This window comes from Megalops cyprinoides, chromosome 2, assembly GCF_013368585.1.
Source record: "Megalops cyprinoides isolate fMegCyp1 chromosome 2, fMegCyp1.pri, whole genome shotgun sequence".
Taxonomy (NCBI): Eukaryota; Metazoa; Chordata; class Actinopteri; order Elopiformes; family Megalopidae; genus Megalops; species Megalops cyprinoides.
In genome coordinates, this window is record NC_050584.1 from 6,125,634 (window position 1) to 6,150,080 (window position 24,447).

The 24,447-nt window shown below is 41.6% G+C and overlaps 1 protein-coding gene across 1 annotated transcript in view; it reads left to right on the top strand.

The window, feature by feature from the left end:
• Window positions 1-1,065: 1,065 nt before the first annotated feature.
• The window catches only part of LOC118772880 (protein disulfide-isomerase TMX3-like), a 33,937-nt gene continuing 10,555 nt past the window's right edge, over window positions 1,066-24,447 (top strand). The window contains exons 1-12 of the mRNA XM_036521527.1: window positions 1,066-1,099; window positions 1,392-1,443; window positions 2,233-2,272; window positions 2,760-2,883; window positions 3,656-3,701; window positions 5,095-5,175; window positions 8,419-8,518; window positions 9,958-10,035; window positions 12,313-12,379; window positions 20,310-20,408; window positions 21,956-22,013; window positions 22,258-22,311. Of these exons, the coding sequence (XP_036377420.1) occupies window positions 1,066-1,099; window positions 1,392-1,443; window positions 2,233-2,272; window positions 2,760-2,883; window positions 3,656-3,701; window positions 5,095-5,175; window positions 8,419-8,518; window positions 9,958-10,035; window positions 12,313-12,379; window positions 20,310-20,408; window positions 21,956-22,013; window positions 22,258-22,311 (833 nt within the window). The remainder of the gene's footprint in view (window positions 1,100-1,391; window positions 1,444-2,232; window positions 2,273-2,759; window positions 2,884-3,655; window positions 3,702-5,094; window positions 5,176-8,418; window positions 8,519-9,957; window positions 10,036-12,312; window positions 12,380-20,309; window positions 20,409-21,955; window positions 22,014-22,257; window positions 22,312-24,447) is intronic.

Sequence of the window (24,447 nt, forward strand, 5' to 3'; positions counted from 1 at the left end):
GAAAACCACATTATTGAGGGTGTAACAGCAGTGCCCTACATTCTACCTGGTAAACACAAGAGGTCACTACCACTCACACTGCCATACCATCTCCTGGTCTGAGGCACTGGTGGGGACTGTACCAGGGTCTTCAGATCAGCCACTCCAACAAACTTTACCTGAAAGAGGGTACAATAGGTGTGACTCAAAAAACTGATGGCAGATTTTGTTTCACAGCTAGGACATTCTGTGCAGTAGGCTACATTTTATTCTGGTTTCTTCATTCACAATGGAGCATTCTTCATGCCTGAGATTTTCCTCTCCTGCTACAGAAATAGTTGAGATCTATGGGCTGTGTGCACTGCACAAGCCAATGTGCGGTGTCAAATTAAATTTATTGTTTAAACCTCAATTCCTAACCTAAATTAACATAAATCTCAACTTCACAGCACAATAGTCACTGGCAAATGGTAAAGTGGGGAAACTTTGGGGAAAGTGATTCTTTTTTACATTAGTGACTTATTTCAGACATTCTCACGGAAATTCCATGATTCAGCTATTTAAAATGAATTGTTATATCAATAAATAAACAATACACATGACAATATATAACAATAAATGGTTATTACATAATTACATCTATCACTTTCATAATTTATCTCCACCATCATTATAATCATCAGTAGTAGAGGTAGCAATGCAGTAGTAGTAGCCTACTTGTAGCTGTAGTAGAAACTATCGCCATTATTTATTGTTTTAAAACGAACATACAGTAAAATGTATGAACTTTGACGGCTCAGCTTTTAAGGCATTACTGCATACATTCGCGGGGGCCACAGAAGCGTGTTTTTAGTTATTTTATTAAGAACTAGGTCGGCGAAGTTTCAGTCATTCATTGTAAAGCATTTTTTTTTTTTAAAAAAGCAAACGTTATAATCGTATTTAACACCACCATTCACTGAGGGATCTATAGCCCGCATGGAAGCGTCACCTCAGCCTGCCCGTAAACGTCGCGTTTTCCGGCGCATGCTCACTAAGGCCCCTTTTACTTTTTGTGTTTCCTGCTTGGTGTTTCCACACGGAAAGATGGCAGAAGTGAAACCCAGTTTGATTTATGCAGGTACAAACTTTTAGTTTAATATTCCTCATTAATGTGTAACAGTCTGCACTTATCAGTAGCAACTCTAATACCGTTGCGAGTTTATGTCCTGTTAATACATTTTACATCACATTCTATGCGAACGTTAGCTGGTTGCTTGCATCTCAAGGGGTTCTTTCCTGGACAAGCTAGCGAGCTATTTAGCTAGCTTTGCAATAATCAACGTGCCTGTCCAGCTAGCTAGTATTTTATATCTCCTGAATGAGTTTTAATGCAACTCGAGTATTTATCATATGTCATTGTTTTAATGCAGTGGTTCTGTTGAGTTCAGCGGTGTTTGCCTTTGTTGAAGATCTCGATGACACGTAAGTAGATCATTCTGAGTTATTAACGACAATTATTGCTTAATTGCGTGTCATTTGCTGGCTTCTGTGATACTATCGAATAACTTCACAGAGGATGGGGTATGTGTGAGACACATTGTGGACACTTACTTTAAAAGGCTACCTTATCAGGAAGAAGTGCATGTGCAGCACCGGCAAGTGCCTCAGCCTTTTTGATATACCTGTGTTTTGTATCAGCATCTTGCCTCGTTTGAGAGATATGGCTAACATTAGCTAGCTCACTTTTCGGTGTTCATTTCTTGTGTCATGAGGGGGGTCAGTACTATCTACAAAATACGTATTTACATGCAGACATACAAACATAAAAATCGCATAAAATGTCACAATGTCAAAAGCGCACTCTGCTGTTAGATCGCTTTTTATTCCAGCAGCGGTCAAATTGATGTAATCCATCTGATCTGATACAATGGCAAAAAGACTATTTTCAACAGCGCTTAGACAGATAGAGGTAAGGCTTTGTAGTTTATGCATTTGCAAGGCCAATACTCAGGTCAGATAGCAATGCACAATATGTATGTGAACGTCTGTCTTAATTCATGTGCTTCTTTCCACATGACCGAGTGTGACAGTTGAACTGTATTTCTCACAGTTGTCAAAACAATTTGGCATAGGAGGTCTGGAAGTTATTTTAAGGTTTCTCTACTTTATATGAATGCAGCTCATATCATGCAAATATTAAATTGGATCTGCAAGTTTGTTGGATAGTTGATATTGCAATTTGTCATTGCATATATTCTTTTTCCACCGCAGATTCAAAGACAGCAGGATGGATGATGTTTGGCTGGTGGATGTAAGTACTGTATATAAATGTACTGATGATCCAGCTGTCTGGACCTGAATACCAGTGCTTTGATAGCTCAGTTCATCCCTAACGGAAATGACTGGAGGCTCTACTGTGTATTTAGGAAAAGAGAAGTCATGCATGCAGGGTTTATTCCAGTGTCACAGACAAGGCCCTTTGGATCCAGCCACCCATCTGAGATCAGCTTAATCTGTCGTCTGGGGCTGCTCGTCTGACCAAAGAAATAGGCTGACAGTCAAACAGACAGATGCATGACACACAAGAACAGACACAGGACAAATGCAGACGGGAGTTTCCAAGCGCACACCAACGACCAGATGTAGACATGTGCAAAGGAATGACACTTGTGCATTGACGTAAAGCATGACCACACAGATCCAGATGCAAAATGGTACTCTACAGCAGCAGTCATCTAGACATATTGAACTGCAAGAAAGCTTGTTTGTATTCAGCATCAGTGTGTTGTCTGTTGCAGTTCTATGCACCTTGGTGTGGGTACTGCAAGAAACTGGAGCCTGTGTGGCATGAAGTCGGAGCTGAGCTGAGGAGCTCTGGATCACCAGTCCGTGTTGGCAAGATGGACGCCACGGCATACTCTGGTAAATCAGGGTTTGACATAGAACAGTAACGTGTTTGATCTTTGAAATATCCATAGTATCATTTCGGAAAGAGTCCCTGTTCAGTGTCTTTGCCGGACTCTTTTTTTATGTTTAGAGGCTTGCAGGAGTTTGAAGTTTATTTTTATTAAGATAAAAAGTCTCACCTTTAAGTACTCTAACCACATCTAAATGATCTGTTCAGGTGAGCCCAGTGAGATCTGCTCCTGCAGTAAATGAGATTGTCTCATCGTAGATAATGATTACCCAGTCACTTGCAAATGTGCATTGCAGAGGCCTCATCACAAGGCAGAATATTTTGATCAGTGGTGTCTAGTTAGGACTGTTGCTGGCATTCAGACAGGATGAGGCTTGCATGGAAACCTGAAGACATTCCTGGAGGGACTCAAATTACCTCCCAAGAGCGTGGCTGTGGTTCTTACAATAGCATAAATCCCTCTAATAGGGAATGTACAATTGGCTTATGTCTTTGCTAAGTAGCTGTGCATGTCCTCTTCTGTGAGATTTCCCCGTGGAAATCTCTTAATTCAGTTATATCACCTGGGAGATAATGAGGGTCACTTTGTCTTGAGCAGCAGTATCTTGGATTATTCCAGATTGTGCATTCCTGAGTCCTTTCATGATGACCACTCATAAGCCCCTTACAGAGACACCCCATGTCTCTTTTTCCTCTTGGTGCTTGTCAGTGTGGTTCACAATTTTTATGTTGATTTATGTTCAGTCTGTACACTGAATTTTGTTAAATCTTTCCAAGGTGTTGCTTCAGAGTTTGGCGTACGAGGCTACCCCACAATAAAACTGTAAGTACTTTCTAAATCATAATACTCTGTTACATAATTATTTTTGTCAGTTTTATCACCACATGACCCAGTTGTAAAATTATTTAAAACTATAGTGTTGTTGCTTTTAAATAAGCACAACACTTGTTTCAGTCATATTGCCTTCTTGCTCATTCCATTTGTTCAGATTATCATGAACAAATTGCCCAATAACACTTCTGATTCTGTACTGGTATGTTTAGGCTAAAGTGAAGCTGCTGAAGAAACATCTCACTAGTAGATATGATACAGCCTTAACCTCAGATGTAGGCCGTTAAAGGACCTGGGCTTCCCCTGTCTCCATGGTACTCTGCAGCTGGCTCCACTGGGATTTACGTGTTAAATTTATTTATACAGAGGAAAGCAGATCTGAGTAATACAGTCAGATTTAAGCTTAATTCATTTTATCATTTATGTATTATTCAGGGTGCCTTACAGAGCCGTAAAATAATGATCACAAGGAAGTACGCAGCAATCCCTGGCGTAACCAACAGGAATTGCAGCAAATACCTTTTGAATTGATATAAAAAAGCCATACACTTTTCTGCAGATTGTTTGCAGTGATTTCATGAATTCTGTTTCCAAGTCAGTTGCTTCATTGTTAGCACTGACCGATTCTCAATGGACTCTGTAGAATATCCTGAAATGCATTCATTAGACAGAATGCCCTATTTATGTAGCTGCAGCAAGGCCATTTTTATCCACTAAGCACAACACTTATGAGTAGCTCCATATTCAGTGCTGAACCATGCTGCAGTGAGTGATGAAGCATTGTCATGGGAGTATTACCAAACAAAGCCTAGGAGGAAGGCTTCCATGTTCATCTCTGTTCATTAGAATAGGCTGCTGTGTACTCTGTAACCTTAGTAAATGGTCCTTGATGTATTTGTAAGCCGTTGGGGTCTGGTCATGGCAACGCAGTGCTCTTCCCTTAGAGAACCGATGGCTGGAGCACCCTTCCTTACTTCTCCCTCCAGTGTCCGGTCATGCATAACTGTGTTACACTGGGCTCTGGCCCAGTAGACAGCTTTGGCCAGCCGCTGTGACTGTGGAATACAAGCCACTTGGAGGTTTGTTCTGGCCTATGGCTTGCATACTGAGTGCTGCATGCTGGGCAGCAGGCTACAGTTTCTCCTCAGTTGGCGTAGGACTATGTCTGGTGATGTATGAACAGCGAGGCGAACCTCACACATCCAAGTGCATTTTTAATGAGTTTCTGAGGAGGACACGAGCTGTGTGGTTTGTATGGCACGTGTCAAGGCGCGCTGTAGTGAGTCGCGCCACTCCCTTCGATCGACATGCTTATTGCTCCCTTTACTGTTGCCCCTCTCTCTCCTTCCCTGGAGTCTCATTTTCTCTTTTCTTTCTGGCTTAGGTTAAAGGGGGAACTTTCCTACAACTACAAGGGGCCCAGGACCAAGGATGACATCATTGAATTTGCCAACAGAGTCGCAGGGTAAGGGAGTTTGACTGGCATCTCCTGTTCTTCGAGACATTGCTCTGTCCCGCGTTCCTCCCTTATTACCCCGTCCCTGTTCCCTGAGGGCCTTTGATCTCTTCGTTAGGGAATACAGCACCACAGCGCGCATGACTTGGCATTAACCAAACCAGGGCTGGGTCTGTGCAGCGATAGGTTCCTGAGACCCATGGGTTCTACTGCTCTTGGTTTTCCCTTAGCTCCCATTAGCCATTATTCAGACAAGCTTGCTTGGGATTCAGCCTTGCACTGGCTGTTGATTACAACATGTCTCCAAAAGGTCATATATCCATTTGAGTTACCCTTTCTTGAGATGTTTACTGGGATTGTATTGTAGAGATTCAAATTAGGGTTGAAACATTGTTTTAACCGATTTTAAACGTTATCTAGTAAGCCTGTTGTAGCGTGAACAGCATCATATACGTTGTTAGGTGGTGTACAGGGAGGACCTCCATTTTCATAATATATATGTCATGAGCTATATGAAAACAAAAAATATAGTGCAGAGGGAAAAAAGTAAAAAAAAAAATCAGGAACAAAGTAACCCATGGCTGTATTTAATTTGTAATTATTTTATAATTTATTTTTTACTTATTATCCAGAGTAACATACAAAACATTTAAAATCCTGTAGTGGAGGAAGAACAGCAAAAAAAAAACAAAAAAAACAAATCGTGGCATAAGTATCCTGCACATCATGCAAGTCCTTGCAGTATTGATATGAAAACCAGCACGTGTTTCCAGATTGTTTGCATTGATTTTATGTGTTCTCTGATCCCAAGTCAGTTGCTTCATTGTGAGATAGTGAGAGGATGCTGTAGAATATTCTGGTAATGCATTCATCAGACAGTATGCCCTATTTATGTAGTTGCATCAAGGCCATCTTTATTCACTAAGCTCAACGCTAACACTGAATCATGCTGCAGTGAATGATTAAGCATTGTTATGGGAGTATTGGCTAACAAAGCCTAGGAGGAATTATTTAACCCACTTTGTAATTATTCTTTGAACTCCCAGATGACAGATACATAGTACAGGATACTTAACTCTGGAAACCAGTCTTTCGCTTTGGCACACAGCATCATAACGCTGCACCCTCTTGTTGATGCATACCGTTGGTTGCTTATTTTTATAGAGCCTTTCATACTGTATAGTAGCATGAAGTGCTTTGCAGGTATCATAAAAATAATAAAACAAGAACAAAGACAATTTATGAAAACAACTTAATACAATGAGGGAAAACTTTTCCACTACACCATTTTATTTGTTTGTGAAGCAGACTCTTCTGTGGTAAGCTAGCTTGCCAAGTAAACATTACCTTCTTATCGGATGCACGCAGGCTGTCAGTGCAGAGTTTAAGCAGTATAACAAACACATGGTCAGTCCAGGAAATGCATAACATGGCAGTCTGCTTATGAGTAGTTACTGTTGATAGCGAACATGTCAGTTTTACAGGTGCCTTAGAACAGTTGGCATTCATTAAGCAAAGGTGAGATGAGGCAAAAGCAAATCGGTGCTGGCAACTCAAACAGCTTGATCGAGGAACCTTCCCTCTCTTAAAATAATGCAAAGGTTTTTAGTTGTTCTTTGATGGGTTCACTTCTTCAATATGCAAAAACTAGAAAACAAAACACTGAATACAGCTGTAGAAGGATATTAGAAAGATATGAAAAACCCTCCAGCCCTCTGTTTCTGTACGTATTATATGGTGTTTGAAACTTAAGTGCACTTCACTGCAATGGCAGGGCAACATTAGAAAGGTCTGTGCCTTTTTACATTTGATGCCAGAGTCTCCCATCAGTATGATGGGTAACTTAACTGTAAATTTAAAATGTACTGTTCTTTACCTCTAGTAGATATTTACATTTCAACAAAAGAAAGCACTCTATCTTGATATGCTTTTGTGTTTACAAGTTACAACTTTAAGTTATGTACTTTTCCTGAAATCCCAGAATGGATTTCTTAGCAAATTGCATATGCAAATGGACAAATAGATGTAGTCTTTCCATTAAAGCTGTTCTTTCTCACTTTAATGTGTGAATACAGACCTCAAACTCTGAGCTAAGATGGAATGTCGCGTGGCTCCCCTTGGTCGTAAAACTGCGGACGTTGCAGTAGTCAGGAGCACAGTCCCAGCCCACTGAGTCAGTCTCCTCCAGCTTAGCCCAGGTGGTGGCCAGGAATTCCAGAGAGCTACAGCCCCAGCCTCTGACGCCACTGACACCTCCCATCACAGCAGCAGGGACTGGCGAATGAGGGAGAGAAAATTTGGAGTGTGCAGGTGATGGTGATGGAGGCATAATGGCACTGCCTCGTTGTGATGGCAGTGTGGGTTGAGCCTGCTCCTTGTTTCCTGATTGCTACTCATCAAGCAAGTTGTGGTGTGGACTTGTCGAGAACATCCCACTCCACCCAACGGTTCATTACACTAACTACCATTTTTTTGTGTAGCTTCTTGCCATATTTTTGACTTGGTCCCCTTGTAGTGTGGTAATGTTCATGAGGTTGGGAGTTTTATCTCTTCATACAGTGCAAAAAGGTACACTGTGTGTAAGTAAACACGTGTACTGTGTGCGTATGCTGTTGGCCTTTCAATTTACAGTATTACTCAGTGTACACTGTGTATTCACTTACACAGTGAATATAATTGGTTGTATCATTATATGACAGTGAAAACTGGAGACTTCGTTTAAAAAAGCAATTATTTGTGATGATTGATGTAGATACCACAGAATAAGGTGGGCAGGAGCTCACCCAAATGCATTTTCCTTCCTGTCTTTGAGGCTCACAACAAAGACAACCCTTATGAGTTTGAGCTGCCAGGCTATTGCTTTACTGGACTGCTGTCTGAGAGGGCAACAGAGGAGCTTCTGCTTGGAAAATGTGTATGATGCTACGCCAAAGAATTACATTTGTGAGAAACTTGTGGGACAACATTTACATTTGTTGTTTTAAATTTCACTGCTAGTTTTCAGTGTCCACTAGATGGCACTAGGCACATATAGATTGAACTGTGCCTTATTGAAGACAGCTGTATAAACTGCTGAACTCTGGCGATTGGAGTTGATTGGAGTTGCCCAATGTACGGGAAAAGTACATTTTTGACCATAGAGTTACCTTTCAACTTAAGCACTTTGGCCTTTTAGCAATGCATCTCCATATTGCTGCTGGAGGAGTGTAACTGAAGGACTGCCTACCTGTGTGTGTGTGTGTGTTACTCTAGGCCAGCAGTCCGCCCGCTCCCCAGCAAGCAGATGTTTGAACACGTTATGGGACGGCACGACGTACTCTTTGTCTACATTGGCGGGGATTCTCCCCTCAAGGTATGTGCCATAGCTTCTGAAAGATTCTGTGGATCGGGGTTACGACAGTCATTGTCAGATTGTCTTATCTGAGTATATTTTCTTCTGTCACTACTTTATTTCTTAAACACAAGTGTTTTTTTAGACATTGACATTATTTGAATAGTCGGTAAGGATTCTGATTGCCAGTCAGCAAAGGGAAAGAAAAAAGGGGATCTTCAGATCAGCAACGTCAGCCTCCTTAATCTACTGATACAGATGAGTCTTACCAAAACAATACTGCTGTTAAATTAGGCATTCCACACTCTACACTGTTTAAGATTCTAAAAGTGATAAGTCACTGGTCTGAGTGTGTTGTTAGCCTGGTCTGACACTGTTGCTTGTTTAACATTGAATGGATATACCTATGTTCTATTGTGATGGAAGTTGCTCTGTATAAGAGTGTCTGCTAAATGCATGAAATGTAATGTAATGTAAAAGGCCATCATGAGCATGTGGGCAAGGAAAACTAATAACACTTTTGTAGCCTACAAGGTGCCAGTTATCACAGCCACTCTCAAAAATGTACATGAGTCAAAGAATATCTGTAATAATCAAGTCATCCTGGACGCATGTGCTTATTATAGGTGGAGTGCGCTGTATGTCCATACACCAATTGAACGTTTTTTTGAATTTGTTAATCATTGAGTGTAGGGGTGTGCTCGTTGCTTCATTGATGTGAATATGTTCCCACCCAAGCCACAATGAAAGCAAAGCATGACTTTAAATGCCAGCTTTTGGGGTTACCTCAGGCCTTGGGACCCCTTGCTTCATGGGTTTTTCACTACCGGTGCAGAATTTGAAAGGGAAAAGTACCCTTCTAGGAACCTTTTTTTTTTAAAATAAAGGAATGGAATTTGTTCCTTGGCTGGAGGTGGATGGAGTCTGACAGATTTTGACAGGTTAGTGTGGTGGAACACCATCGTTTCTCTGCCTGGGGTGTTTCAGAGAGGAATTGCGTTCTCAACATAATGCTGGTACAACGTTATAGTAATTGGTGGAGAGGTACATTCAACCTGTTTTGTTGCGGGGTGATCCTGCTCATTTTCACCTGCATCCCTTTGTATCCCTGCCCTGAATGTGAGGTGCTCAGAGACCTTGCATCAGATCTCAAGCATCACATGTAGAAACAGAGCAGTCTTCATTTATCTGGGGAGGACGTTTGAGCTCTACGGCACATTGTTTTTGATAGTGATGCACTTTATGGTATTGAAGTCAGTTGTTCCTGTAAAATGTATCCAGAAGACATGTCTGGTGGAGCAGTAACTTTGAGTTAAAAGAAGAGAAGTGTCAGATGTTTGTTGCAGGCTTTTATATTGACCCCAGTTCTCTGAATTTGAGAGGTGCAAAGTGCACAGCTTGATTGAGAGGTTGCAGTTCAATGTCCCTGTCCTGAGATTCTTTCCCTCTTGTCCTTGCAGGAGAAGTACGTTGAGGTGGCCTCAGAGCTCATTGTCCACACCTACTTCTTTTCAGCCTCTGAGGATGTTTTGCCCAAGGTGAGGTTAAGCGTCAAGGAATACATTACTTTACAGTCTCTGTAGCTGGAGCATTTCCCCTTCTAACACAACCTCAAAGTGCAAGCTGACTCACTTTTTTCATCTTTGTCCTCTTAACAAGCCTTTTCATAACCGACTTTCATCTCCTGGAAGGAAAAAAGAGACTTTTAATATTTTCAAGTGTTGCCTTCAGTTTAGACATTTCATATCTCTGGGAGCACAGCCAAAAGGCGAGGGAAATGATTAATTTAATGTCAAGTTTGTATATTTTAGAATGGAAATTATCAGATCTTTATGATTAACTGAAAAGTATCTTGAAAATGTGAAAATGTCTTCCTGTTAATGTAAAAGTCAACATTCAGACGGGTAGAAATCCAATAACGTGCTCTGTCCAAGTTGTGCATCTGTGATTTACTTTTTATTGTTATCGACCACTCATGTCAGGTAAGAATATGTGAGCAGCAGAAGTTAAATTAAATGAAAATAAAAGTAAAATAGTAAAATGCTGCAGTTAAGAAATGGAGTTTCTCTAACAGTCACGTTAGAGTTACTCACTGAAGTCAAGCTGACCTCATTACATGAACTTACCTACTGTCTTTTGATCAATACTACACCATAAAAGCTGCATGTTTAAAGTTAGGAGATGTTGATACAGAATCTGCTGGTTTAAAATGAATATTGTTATGGAATGTGATGTTAGCATTGATTAATTTAAAGTTCATTGACGAGAACACATTTAAAAACAGCTAAACGCCAACAGCAGTGGAAGCTGTTAAAAGCTGTATCAACACAGCTACAATCAGAAATATGATTGATATCATTCTTTGAAATCAGATGCCACTGTGGTGAAGTTTGTGTTATAGGCCCAGGATTTCCTGTAACCCTCACGATTATGGTTAAAAAATAGATCCCGCCCTGTTCTGAGACCAGCAGGCCCCCCACAACTTTACTGTACTCGCGCACCGATGGCTAGCTGCCAAAAATCAAAATGAAGACACCTGTGCCTGCACTCTGCTGATTGAAGCTCTGTGACCCAGTAATCACTGTTAGTGTGCTTGAATTCACAGAAAATAAAGACCTGGGCTCTTGAGCTGAAAATAGAACAAAGTCAAATAATGAGGCCTGTGTGCACTCCAGTGGTGCCGTGATTGAGAATAAATGGCTTGCCTGGGCTTTGTTTTAGAGGATCCAGTAGCATTCTCCTACACTCCAATCTTCTTTTCAGAGGTATGCTGGAGACCTGTAGTTGGTGGGGCGTGCTAGATAGATTTTGGGAAAGGGGGTGGGGGGGACCACTGGGCAGAAAGTCTGGCCTTTCTGAGTATTCAAAGATATTTAAATTATTTATTATTCTGACTGTTTATGAAAGCAAAAGAATCCAGTTTATAATTGTTATTTCGATCCCCTGGAAGTTGACTAAGTTCTGTTTCGACAAAGAAGCAGATCCGATGTTCGTAGTGAAAGGCGGGAAGGTTTATTTGCACAGCCGGCCATGGGAACATTAGCATGGAGCAGAAGTTCAGCAAGTATAGGATTTAGTTCTTTTTTATACAGTTACAGTAGGTACATTTACATATGAGTTACAATGACCAGAGGGGGTGCTGTTTTTGATTTTTGTTTTGTGAAGCTGTGCATTGCTAAACAGCTCCCTCTCTAATTGGGTCTCTCCTGAACCTCGTTATCTAATTGGCTTTGTAGGGTTCAAAATTCGGAAGTGAAGTCCATATATGGTCATGGGGAGCCCCATGTTCCACAGACTGTTACCATCAAGAGGTGCCGTTTGGCTCCGATCGGACGTAGCGGCATCACTTTGTATTCTAATACACATTGCTTGTCTCCGGATCAAACGCCATGCCTTTCCACAGAACTGTCTCCTAACATGATGTTACTTAACTAGAAGGCAGGGCCATTTCAGATGGCTAGTAAAAGGTCTACTCAGGTCTATAAATATCACGCTGTGGCGTGTCTGTCACTGTTTATTGTTACTATTAGATTGACATGCTTTCTAGGCATGCTTTTTCAGGAGGAAATACTCAATTGTTTTAATATCTTTAATAAGATTTTAAAAATATTTGTTTTCTTTGAAGGGTTTTGGTAGCTGAAGGTAGCTGACCAATCACCATATGGCCAGTTTATCTATACTTTCAAAGGTGTTATTATTTTAACTGGTGAAACATGCTTATATATTGAAAGCAACCCTCATGCTCACATAAGCTTCATCTGTCTATGATGCACGATTTTGTCTCCAGAATAAATGTATTTCTTTGCATTTTTCAGGCAGTGACCTTAAATGAACTTCCAGCAGTTGTGGTTTTCAAGGATGGAACCCACTTTTTATATGATGGTGAGTGTTTGATCGGTTTGGTTCGATGTCTGTTTCAAGTGCAAGAAGAAAGACTTCTGTCCTTCTCCTTGCGCTTATGTGTCAAGGGTACATTCATGAATTATTACTGAACAGTAGTTCATACTAATCTAGTTGTTCATAGGAATTATTTGTGACAATTCAAGTGGCAAAATTACCTATTTTATGCACATATAGTATTGCGGAATTGTTTTCTACGCTCTGTATTTACCTTTTTGATGCTTTGGTAAATGACAATGGATGAATGAGTGTTTTACATTTCAGTTTTTTTTTCCATCACATTTCCTCTTCCTAAGTCTTCACTGTAGTGCATTATACAAAGCAGTCACATTAATTTAGCAACATAAGAAGGTTGGTGTGTTTTTGATTCTTCTTTTGTTGTGTTTTGCTCTTTTTCATTTCTTTCCCTAAACAAAAAAAAAACATTCTCTCTTACAGCTCACCACATGCAGTCACGTCACGTTATGGTGGCATAAAGTGACTTTGTGACTGCATGTTAGCTCTGCTTTGCCTGTGGTCAGGATTGTTGTGGTGTCACTCAGTGGGTACATTGGCTGACAGACATTGCATGTAGAGGCAAGTATGTTAATCTGGGTTTAGCGGGCTGGTCATCAGAGTATCACGATACCCAGCGCAGTCCGAAGGAACCACATAAGTGTCCACAGCTGTGCTGGTGTAGTCATGCTGTGTAGTCGGAGCAGCCCGATTACCCAGAACCGAGAGTTTGGATTCCTTGCCTTTTGGCACGTTGGAGGACACTAACAAAAATGCTGTCCTAACCTTGGATGTCAGACACACTTTACATTGATAGCTGTGTCTGTGTATTGTTGAACCCAAACATCCAGCACAAGAACTTTGAGGATTTAGTAATTTCAGCAGTAGGGCTGGGTGATATAGCCGTTGCGATATAACAGCTGTCCCTGGTATATGGCATTAGGTTTTTTCCCGTATTTTTTTCCTGGTACCCAAACCCGAAGTGGGAGAACACCTCCAAAGTTCAGTGAAATTCTCCGGGGCCAGAAAAATATCACTAGTATCTATATGTTGGTTAACTTACCTATTATCTTTGAAAAACACATAGCATATGTTTTCACTAGGGTTGTCAAAATAATGCATTAATTTCGATTAATTAATTATAGAAAAAATAATGCGTCAAAAAAATTAACGCAGATTAATCACACTCTATGATGCCCCTTGACCCCATATGCCACTGTGCATTTAAGCATTTATCATACCCAACTGCACGCTAGCTAGGTTCTTTAATATCATTCACGGAAACATATCCACATTTGCGCTGTCGGTAAATGTGCATTAAGTTCGCATTCGTGTAATCAACGATTGCATCGGAACATCTGTAAAGCGGAGTGATACATGTACAGTTAAAAGTGCCAGTGCTGTTATACTGAAAATCAGCACTCATGGAATGCCTCTTGTCCAATCAAATTACTTGGTCGGAACAAACTGTTGTATAAAGCACAATTTGAACATAAAATGCCTCTCACTGCAAATATTGATATATGGGATTAATTTAGATTAATTAATCACAAAGTATGTAATTAATTACATTAATTTTTTTAATCGCTTGACAGCCCTAGTTTTCACTCTTTATCTTTGTAGCCATGTATTTCTATCTACCACATGGAAGCAGCATAGTGCTGTTGCTGTGATATCAACATTGAATAGATAGAGTGGTGTTTTTTTCCCCGGAAGCATTTCACATGGCCTCAGAAAACTGGAGGTGTGTTCTCACATCAGGTATGACTAAAGGGAAAAAAATACAGGAAAGAACCTAACACCACATAAAAATAGCTATTCGATATATCGCGACGGCTATATCACCCAGCCCTATTCGGCAGACACTGGAACTGTGTAGCTGGACCTGGGTGGAACACAGACTATGTAGTCTCCCAGGTAACAAATGGTCTTGGGTTCTAGATGATGAAAGATTGTGAAATCCCGTGGAAAATCAAGAGCACTGGGCAATGGTGTGCTCACATGAGCAGAGGATATATACCACACTGTTTTTGTTTTTGTAGTTAAAAAACGGGGGATGTCCACGTCCTTATGCTCCTCATGCAGAAGAAATGGCGAGCTCCTGGAGGCCTGGTCATTGTTGTGCTGAAAGTACATCCCACACATAAACACCATGCTGGATTAAAATGCCAGACAACAAGGCCACATGTCTGGAGCATCTTGGTGAGAGTCCCAGCCTCAATGCTTTTTCCTGGCTGGCTCACCAGATTCTCCTCAGTGCATGAGCGCCAGTGTGTTCTCCCTCATCACATCCTGAATGGCACTGTTCCAGAGCGGTCCGGGGGAGAAGTGGTTGTGGAAGAACAGGGCATCCTAACAGAGTGCCATCACCAGGGGCTCCAGCAGTGGGCATTGGAGAGGGCCTGGGAGCAGTGAAGTACGCACATCACAAACTGCAGCCCGTCACCCTCTGTTGACCACAGTGTGTCCGTCTGTCCGTTTGCTCCACCTGGCCACTGTGGAAGGAGGCCTTGTGTTCCCAGAAGCCCAGTAATAGGAGGTCCTGGCAGCGGACCATCACCACAAACAGCACACTGTCTGTCGAGTCCTCTAGAGCCCGGATATGCAACACATGCAGGCCGTTCAACACCGCCATTGAAATGTGAGGATGAAAAGCAGGATGAGGTTTATGACTTCGCACTTGGCTGGACGATGGGGGGGGTGGGGGGTAGGGAAGGGTGTGATAGAGGCTCTATCTTTGGTTCTTATGGTCCCTTCAGTCATTAGTAAGGGTTTGCTGACTCCCATGATGGTGTTTAACTGTAGCCGATGTTGTGGATGCCAAGGCTTTGGCTTCTGTTCACCTCTCCTGTAATGGAAAAGGTTGATTCTGGTGAATTTTACATTTTTGCTAAAAGCGTGGTGATTCTTGGAATGGCAATAATGAATTCTCCACATAGTGATAAGGTGCATTATATAATAAATAAGGTAATTTCTCACAAAAATGATTTTTTAAAATAATCTCTCAGAAAACATGGAGAGTAACATGGACTCTTGTTACAGTATGCTTCTCAAAGATCATCTTGAGAAATGTACAACCATGTACATTCATAATACTAGTTATAGCTTTGAACATGCAACTTTTTGTAAGAGCGCTACCAAATACCAGGTACTCTGTGGTGACTGGGTAAAAGTTTGCTGCAGTATTCAACCAGGAGGAAGAGGTGTAATTTGTACAATACTGCATTAAGACTTTTGGCATCTAAGCTTTCACATTGCCTAAAGCATTATTGCTTTACCTGTATGCAATTGCAGATGTGGGCCATAAGCAAGGCTTTTTCCTTTGTGGTCCCTTGGCTGTCTCTTGTATACCCTGCTCAGAGCAGTGAGAGTACGAATCAAGCTAACCACCCACTGAAAGCGATAGATGAATCTGGCATTTGCATGCAGCAATTGCCTGGAGGGTGCAAAATAATAAAGAGCTCATTAAATTGAGAAGAGTGAAAAGGCAGCCTGGTAAAGTTTGTAGTGCTGAGAGTGATAAGCATCCAATTTCTTCAGTTGGCCATAACATATCTTTACACATTTCTTCATCTTAAGGTCTGGTGGGTCTAAGGGAAGCTGTCTGGTCATGTGGCTGGAGAGCTGGACTTCTAGCCAGAGGTCCCAAGGGTCAGAGTAATTCTTACTCCATTGCTTGCTGTAATATTGAGCTAGGTAAATTATACATAGTTTAATTATACATTATTATACATTATACGTATAGTTGTGTGTCTGCTAATAAAATGGACAGGATATGTTACATTACATTAAATTACATTACATTCATTGAAAAGCCATGGGTGGTGATGATAAGCCAAGAGATTTCATGTAAAGAGAGAAGAGGAGAGGGCCAAATACAAAGCCTTGAGGAACACCTGTAGGTAGGTTGCGGAGTGTAGACAAACCACTATTCTAGGACACCCTTAAAGAGTGTCCAGAGAGGTAGGATTGGACGCCAAGAAGAGCTGTGTCAGAGAGGCCCAGTGTAGCCAGGGTAGACAGAAGGAGGCTATGGTCCACTGTATGAAAGGCTGCAGAAAGGTCCAGAAGAATCAAGACCAAGAAGTGGGAGGATGCTCTAGTTGATTGAAGAGCTTCAGTGATGGAGAAGAGGGCAGTCTGTGGATTTACCAGCTCTGAAGCAGGAAGACTGGAAGGGGTCAGAAGCTTGTTCAGTGAGAGAAAGGAATACAGTTGGTTAGCCACTGCACATTCTAGTGTTTTAGGAAGAAGGGAAAGGGATAAATTGGTTGATAATTCTGGACAGCAGATGGGTCGAGAGTCTGTTTCTTCTGCAGGGGTGTGACTTGCGCCTCTTTGAGGACTACAGGCGCACAGCCTGTGGGGAGTGTCATATTCATCAGGAGATGAATGGGAGAAGGTAGGGAACAGTGGTCTGAAGGAGAGGTTAGGGAATGGTATCCAGGGCACAAGTGCTAGGTTGGTGTTATGTCAGGAATTGAGCAAATTCAACACGTGAAAGTGGGTAGATTTTAGAGAGAGATGGGGAGGAGAGTGGGAAGGAGGAAAAAGAAGAAGAAGAAGAGAGATCAGGGCTGTGGTGGCTGGAGTTTTGGATGTCTGTAATCTTCTGGACACTGCTTTTATTGACATTGTTTCTTTAAAGGAGTAGAATATCATAAATTATTATAATTCTAAAGATGGTTTTCACCAGCAGTTTGGATCAGTCCTGTATGTTTACATTCCATGACATTTCTTATGTTTTCCTATTTATGTCCATACTTACCAGATGGTGGCTCTTTTCTTTCTCTTATATCCAGCTTCATGGTTGCAGTACCACAGGTATAGTGCTGCAAGGCAACACAACTTCTTGTGTTATGAAACCTCAGAGAAGCTTGCAGTAGCTGTAATAGTTCTGAATGTTTGAACTGTTGTAAGTCATTGAGATTAGAGACCACACTGCTCTACACCATGTTGGCATAAATATGCAGAACATTCACTCGGCTGTCTGATATACATGCAGTTAGAAGCATCAGCCTTTAGGCAGAGCTGGGAACTAGAACTAAAAAGCTTGTTGAGCATTCCCATCTCGTAGACACAGCTTTTCATGTTTAATATTAAATACTGGTGAACTTGACTCATTGTCCAAATAGAGCAGCCCAGTCTGTATAAACTCAAAGTGACACAGTACTGTCAGGCTTTGATTATTTTGCTGCATGGGGCAAAAATGCAAAATAGATTCTGGAGAAACACAGAGATGCAAGCTCTTCGTGAAAATTACACCTCAGACCCACCACAGATTGTCAGTGGAAACAAAAAATGTGGTGGATCTCCCTGACACAGATTTGAGAAGTATGTGTGATGTAACTTTGGCCCCCACACAAAATCCTTTTAGTTAGAGATTTAACTTGTGCTTTCGGATTATTTGTTGTGTAAGTTATTGCAGTACATATTTCTTTTAATTGAACTGTCTCTGTAGGAGAAAAGATAATCTCAAACACATTGGCTTTTTACTGTTGCTTGATTTTTTTTTTTTTTTTTTTTGGTGAAACAGATTTAAAGGAAACAATTGCATTTCAAGTTGTCTTCACAGAAATCATACTGACACCTCTCAGATGTGAAGACACTGAACTGAACAGTGAATTGGCACCACAAGGTTTTGAAAAGCCTAGGAGTAGCTGGCACACTTGAAACTGAAAGCATCCCACCACTCTTTACCCCCCACACTCAGAATTCCAGCAAAGCACGGCTTATGGCAACAGCCACCAATGTGGAGAAATGGAAAAAGGTGTCAGAAGGGAGATATGCAGCAGACAATGTGGAAACATGCAGTCCTGCAGGCCGTTATTTAAACATGTTTAGAAATGTGTGCAATTAGCGCTGGCTCCCCTAATGTTGGTACAGTATTAAAGCATGACTGGGCATTCGTTGATCAAACGAACTGCAGTAACCTGCAGTTTGAGTGAAAGTGTCACACAGAGATCTCCAAGATGGAGACTGCACCCATGCCAATGTCATGATCAATACTTCCCACTTCCCTCTGGCTTTAAATTGCAACCAGGTGAATATATGTCTCTACCACTACATGACAGTTTTTCATAAATTTTGCTCTGATAGAGACAGTTGAACCACATTAACAGGGGGGATTAACAGGGGTAAGATTAGCTAGGGGTAATTTGGGTTCACGGAATCACCCCCCCCCCCCCCCCCCCCCCCCCCCAACACACACACACACACACACACACACACACACACACACACACACACCTAGTTGTTTTATGCAGTAATGGCCACTGCATCCAAAGAAAGTGTGAAAGCGTTGCTAAAGCACTGATTATTCCAGTCCAGTGAAATTTACTGTGTACTGAAGTATTAATGTCTGAATGTCTGGCTCTTATATTAAATGTATCACTGGGATACAGTTTTTTTTTCCCCTGTTTTCACAAAGGTCCCAAGGTTTGTCTTGTAAGGCTTTCAGTGAGTAAAATTGGCCCCCTGGCATTAGAAAATCTTGTGTGTTCTATTACAAGAAGGTTCATGTAGTTACCTGTTGTAACACACTGTGAGTGTTCTACAAAATGTCTGTTATGTGAATTGTGATTGAGGCAAGAAAATTATGGCTGGAATTTATTGTTGTTGATTGTTTTTCAGGATGGTACACTGTCCGCCTGACTGTCCTGATTTATTTTGTCTGCTGCTAGTAATATCATTTAAATTTTGCTTTTCATGGTCATTGTGCCTCCTTTTCCCATCTTAGTCATCTTTGTCAGACCAGGAGAGGCATATCTGTATCATCCTACCTATTTGGTTAGGTCTTGGCCATGGAACATTCACTATGAATGTTTTATTGCTTCGCAGAAGAACAGTAAATTATACCACAGCCTGCAGCTAGGTGAAAAGAGTGTTGGTTGCTCTTAATTGGACCTCAGTGCATTAAGCAGAGCATTTAGCAGCACTCCCATTTGCATGTCTAAACTGTTATAAATTGCGATGGTAGAAGAAAACTGAATATAAAAAAACTCTGCATCTACTTCCTCTGTTCCGTATTTACTGAATGTACAAACGTATCATAGTTGAACATAAAAGAAACGTTTTTAGTCAACAGGAAAAATAAAAGGATAGACCAATTAGACAGACAGAGAGATATTATTATTCGGTTTTAGAGAAATTGGAAACCAGTGAAAGGAGCGTATGTACGATTGCTAGAATTTAACAGTCAGCGTGTATTGTGGGTGACATAGAGCATGCTCCATGGTCGAGCGTTTGAGGGTTCCATCTCTCCTGTTTTCTCAGCTGATTCCCAGACTGACTAGTCATGCTGTGAAGACAAACTGGCACGACAAATGGCAGCAACCAATACTCTTATTTATTCTTTTTTCTTATCAAGATGAGGGAAACCCAGCCTAACTGACATTTCCACATTCTCCAGGCCCACCAAAATTAAAGCCCAGACCTGCTGCCCTTGGGGGCAGATTGCTGGGCGAAGTCACCTTTATTTCAAGGTGAGGTTTTTCTGTGTTAGGGGAGGCCACCCTCCAGGGCTGTCTGTCAGCGTGTGACCTTCCCTCTCTCCAAGACTCCATAAGGAAGCGAACAAGCAATCTTTGTCCCTCTCTGTGCCGAGGCTTTCAACAGCAGACACGCCAAAAGGCCAGGGTCACAAGCTTCAGAGCCAACAGGCACTGAAGGGGGAGAGGAATCAAACACACTTGTGAAGCAGCAGTCTGTTTCCGCATGCGTTATGCACAGTTCACCGTACGCCGCTCCAGTGCAATCCAATGGAAAAAACAGATGCTTTTGACCCCCATTTTTGCTTGCACACAAGATTCTGCTATGATGTGAATTTCAGACCTGGATGACTACCCTTTCCATATGTACAGTTGACCTGTTTATGAAATGCATGAAAGTCATGTTGCTTGTATTTATTGTGTTTTAGAATATCAAGATGGCAGTCTCTCTTCCTGGGTGAACAAAGAACGCTTCTTGGGATACCTCCAGATTGATGGGTTCACTCTGTACGAACTAGGAGAGACAGGTACGGTCCGACTCACTGACACAGCACTGAGGTCCTCTGCTTACAAGCATGTGGGGCTGTCTGTTAACGGTAATTCGATAATAGCCCCTTAAACCTTTGCGATCATTAGCAGCCTTGCCAGAGAGCAATAGCGTAGTACAGTGAGGCTGCATACAATTATTGTATTACTCGCCTACCTGAGCCAGCATTATCACTGTGGAATACTGTGGTACATATAGGTCCTTTGTGTGTGTGTGTGTGTGTGTGTGTGTGTGTGTAGGGTAACTGTGGGTGTGTGCGCTCTTTGCTCTGTTTTGTTTGGACGTGAACAGAGCTGTCACTAAATGGAAATGCGACTGCAGCTGAGGGAGATTACAGTGTGGTTTAAATAGATTTGTGCATATTCTTTGCATTATTCTGAGTGAAGCACAAGTAAAGTCTTAATGCAGAGCAGATTGTCAGACCAGGTACAGGATGTTTTATCAAATAATGCTTAATTGGAATTAAAGTGTCCAGTTACTGTGTCTAGTTTATTGCAGCCCCTGCTTTAATGCCTTAATATCTCCTGATTTTGCCCATCCATGTCCTTAATGACAAAGTTTTATTAGTTATTCTAAATTACAGTCCAAACACAATCTGAGTGGAGCATGTTCCTTGCCTCCTCTGCACTACACCTGCTGCATATAGTACCTGGGCTGAGAGGAACACATCTGGAACATTTTAGAGCCGAACTTACACCATATGCACTTTCTGATTCCATCGCGATGTTGTTACTGTCATATTTATGTACCACTTCTTGTTAGTGACAGTGTTTTTTTTTGGGGGGGGGGGTGTCAAGCACTTACAAGAACCCCTCAGTATAGTACTTCAGCTGTATATTGGAACATAGAATCAGCTTCATTGCGGATTATGTATGTCATCTCTCCTGCTCTGGAGATTTGTTTCATCGTGTGTCTGAAAACCAGAGCTGTAGTTCAAGGGAGAACATCCAGCAGTTTGGATCATGTCATGAAATGTAATTGAATATGCATTGGATGTTCTCAGAATGCGTTTAATGACACCTAGCCTGCCTTGCTACCATAATCAAAGTGCTTTAGTATAGTCCCAAGTGGTGCACATCAAGGTAGGAATTAAAATTCTGCATCTAGAAGCATCAAGAGAGAAGTGTGAAATTTCTGCCACTAGGAGGCAGACTTTGCTACTCCATGATTCAGCAAGGGCTTTTGTTTCTAAACACTGCTTGGAACTAAGCCTTAGGCCTCTGAGTATATTTCATCAGAATTGTTTAAAAGTTATTCTATCCACATAAGTTCATTACACAATGGGCATGTCAGCCTCATCAGGAATTTGAAGTGGTTGCAGCCTCTGCTTTCTGTGTTGGGACCAGAAAAAAAGCTTATGTGGTCAGTAATGGAGGAGAGACTAATTTATTCGCTGTAATTCCTTTTTGAGGTTTCTCTTCTCTTGATAAGTGAGATATTCCTTGAAGCCATGAATCTGTTTGCTGCTGTTCCCTCACCTTTCTCTGTCAGTTGTTAAGATGATTGTAACACATCTCCTCATGACAGGCAAATTAGTGGCGATGGCAGTCGTTGATGAGAAGAACCCAACAGAAGAAAGCATCAGGTACAAAGAATGTTTTGAAATCACAGCCTGTCTTTTAAACAAATTAGAAACAAGATTGTCTCCAAGGAAGCAATTGCAGGATCGTTTAGGAGTGGCTACAGCTCATTTACAAGTAGTTGTAAAGTTGATTGATTAATTGAGGCTACATTAACTGGTCTACTGCTGTTTGTGTCTGTATTGTTTATTTTTTAATTATTTGTTAATGTATTTTACTCATTGATGATGGCATCTCCTCTACCCCAAGGTTAAAGACTCTAATTCAGAGAGTGGCAACTGAGTACAGAGATCATTTTAACAGGTAGGTTAAAACTGGCTATTACAGACTAATACTGCCATGCGCGCTACATTGCGACATTGAGAGCTGAGAGACTTTATTATGGGAAAGTAGTGATCAGGGAAAGAATGAAGACAGCCGTTTACTCCGCCCATTCTAAATGAAATTAGTTGTTTATAGAGATAAGGGATAGGGCATTGCAAATCAATGTTCAGTTTGTGCTGTACCAGCTAGGTTACTGCTACTGCACGCCTGATAAAAATCTCCAATGATTTTTTTTTTTTTCCTGTTCTCTTCATACAATCTCAGTTTGCCCATATTAGAAGTGCTGAAGCTTTTACGAATCTTGTGATCTATTGTAATGTGGTTCCACTTTTAATATGATTGGTTGGCAAGAGTTCTTAGATGAAACCCTTGATGAATCCTTTCTGTGTTTTTACAATGACTGCCTTGCGATTCTTTTTAACCTATTGTGCAAGCTCTGACAGGGCAGGGTTTTTCAGGGCAGCACATATCCTTTCAGTGAGGAGGGGAACGGATGCTGTCCCTGATACCAAGGCACCACCAGACAGAGACAGAGAGGGATAAATGCATCATTGGGTTAGCAGAATGCACAAAGGAAGGCGGAGACGGTGGCAACATGCACTGGTTCACGTTAAATATTGCACAAGTCTGATGCATGGCTTGGGGGGGATGAGATGAATGTGCCGGAACAGCGGCAGTCTGTGTGGTGGTATAGGGAGGGATAAAAATGACAGGGCACACAGACGCTCCTGCTTACGTGCACTCACACACACACACACACACACACACACACACACACACACACACGCGCGCGAACACACACTTCCCTTTGCTCTGACAGTGCCCTTACCAATGAAAGAGCCCCAGGGCTGTCTCTTCATCACTCCACAACCACACAGCACTCCACGTCTATTTAAACAAGCCTTATTAGTCAGCAGCAGCAGGTCAGTGCTTTGGCCCAGCCTTGACGTCCTCTATCATCATGTTAGGCTTGAGAATGAGGCAGGGTGAGGAGCCCAGACAATTATGTGTTTTTCACTGGAAATGCTCCCCGGGCCATGTCGTAAATGAGGCTCGGCTTAGCAACGGCACACACTGTCTTCCAGAGTAGCCAGGTAGACACAGGACTCAGGAGGGCTGAATGCGTTTTAGATTTACTGGGCAGTGGGGTGGCGCAATCCAAAACCAAACGGTAACTTAGAGACAGAAACGTTCTCAATTTTGATAGATAGTTTGGCTATGAGCACGTTGTCTAATCTGAAAGACGTCTAATCATTTCATAATAGAAAAAGAGCCTAATGATAATATCGGAAAGTATGTCACAGATGATGTCCATTTGTACTTATGACTTTGCGCTGGCGTGCGCTGAATAGTTAGTTTGAAGGGCTTGCGGGCTTGGCTGTGCACCAGTGGGAGATGCTGCTTTCTGCTGACCCTCCCAGTCCTATCTTAGTCTTTCTATTTTCCCATAATGCACCATAGTTCCTTCCATTCTGCCCCAACACAATGCAATACAATGAGGCTCAAATTGAATTTCTTCTTGGTCTTACCGTATGGGGAAATCTCCTGGCACTTTTTCAGAATTGCAAGAAAGAGAGTGTTTTTTTGTCAGAGCTGCCGGAGAGTCATAGGAGCTCAAAACACAATGACAGCTACAGCTTTGTCTCAGACACCAAAGGGAAACAGAAGGGACAATTAAGTAAGATTTTCACTGTGAAAAGTGAAGAAAAAGGCAGCTACTGCCACAAAGCCATCCATAACATATGATCCAAATACCAATTTTGCCAGTGCAGGTAAATACGCGGTCCAACCTTGAAGGCCCATTGAATTACAGTGGAAGAGATCAGTTTGAGTGACAGTGCGTTCTAGTGTTGTATACACTAGTGTAGTTTCATACAACCAGATGTTCATAACACCTTGGACTGCTTTTATTTGTGAAAACAGCCAGCCAGGCTCTTTGATAATGCATAAGGAGTTTTTGATCTGCAGGAACTTTAATTGCTCTGATATTTAAAACTACCCTACATAAAATCATATTGCAGTAGTGTAATATGCCTGTTGATTTTGGACATTAACACAGGCTCCGAGGCTATTGTTTCAGCTAGGGTTTCACTCTGAAATGCACATTTCTGCCTG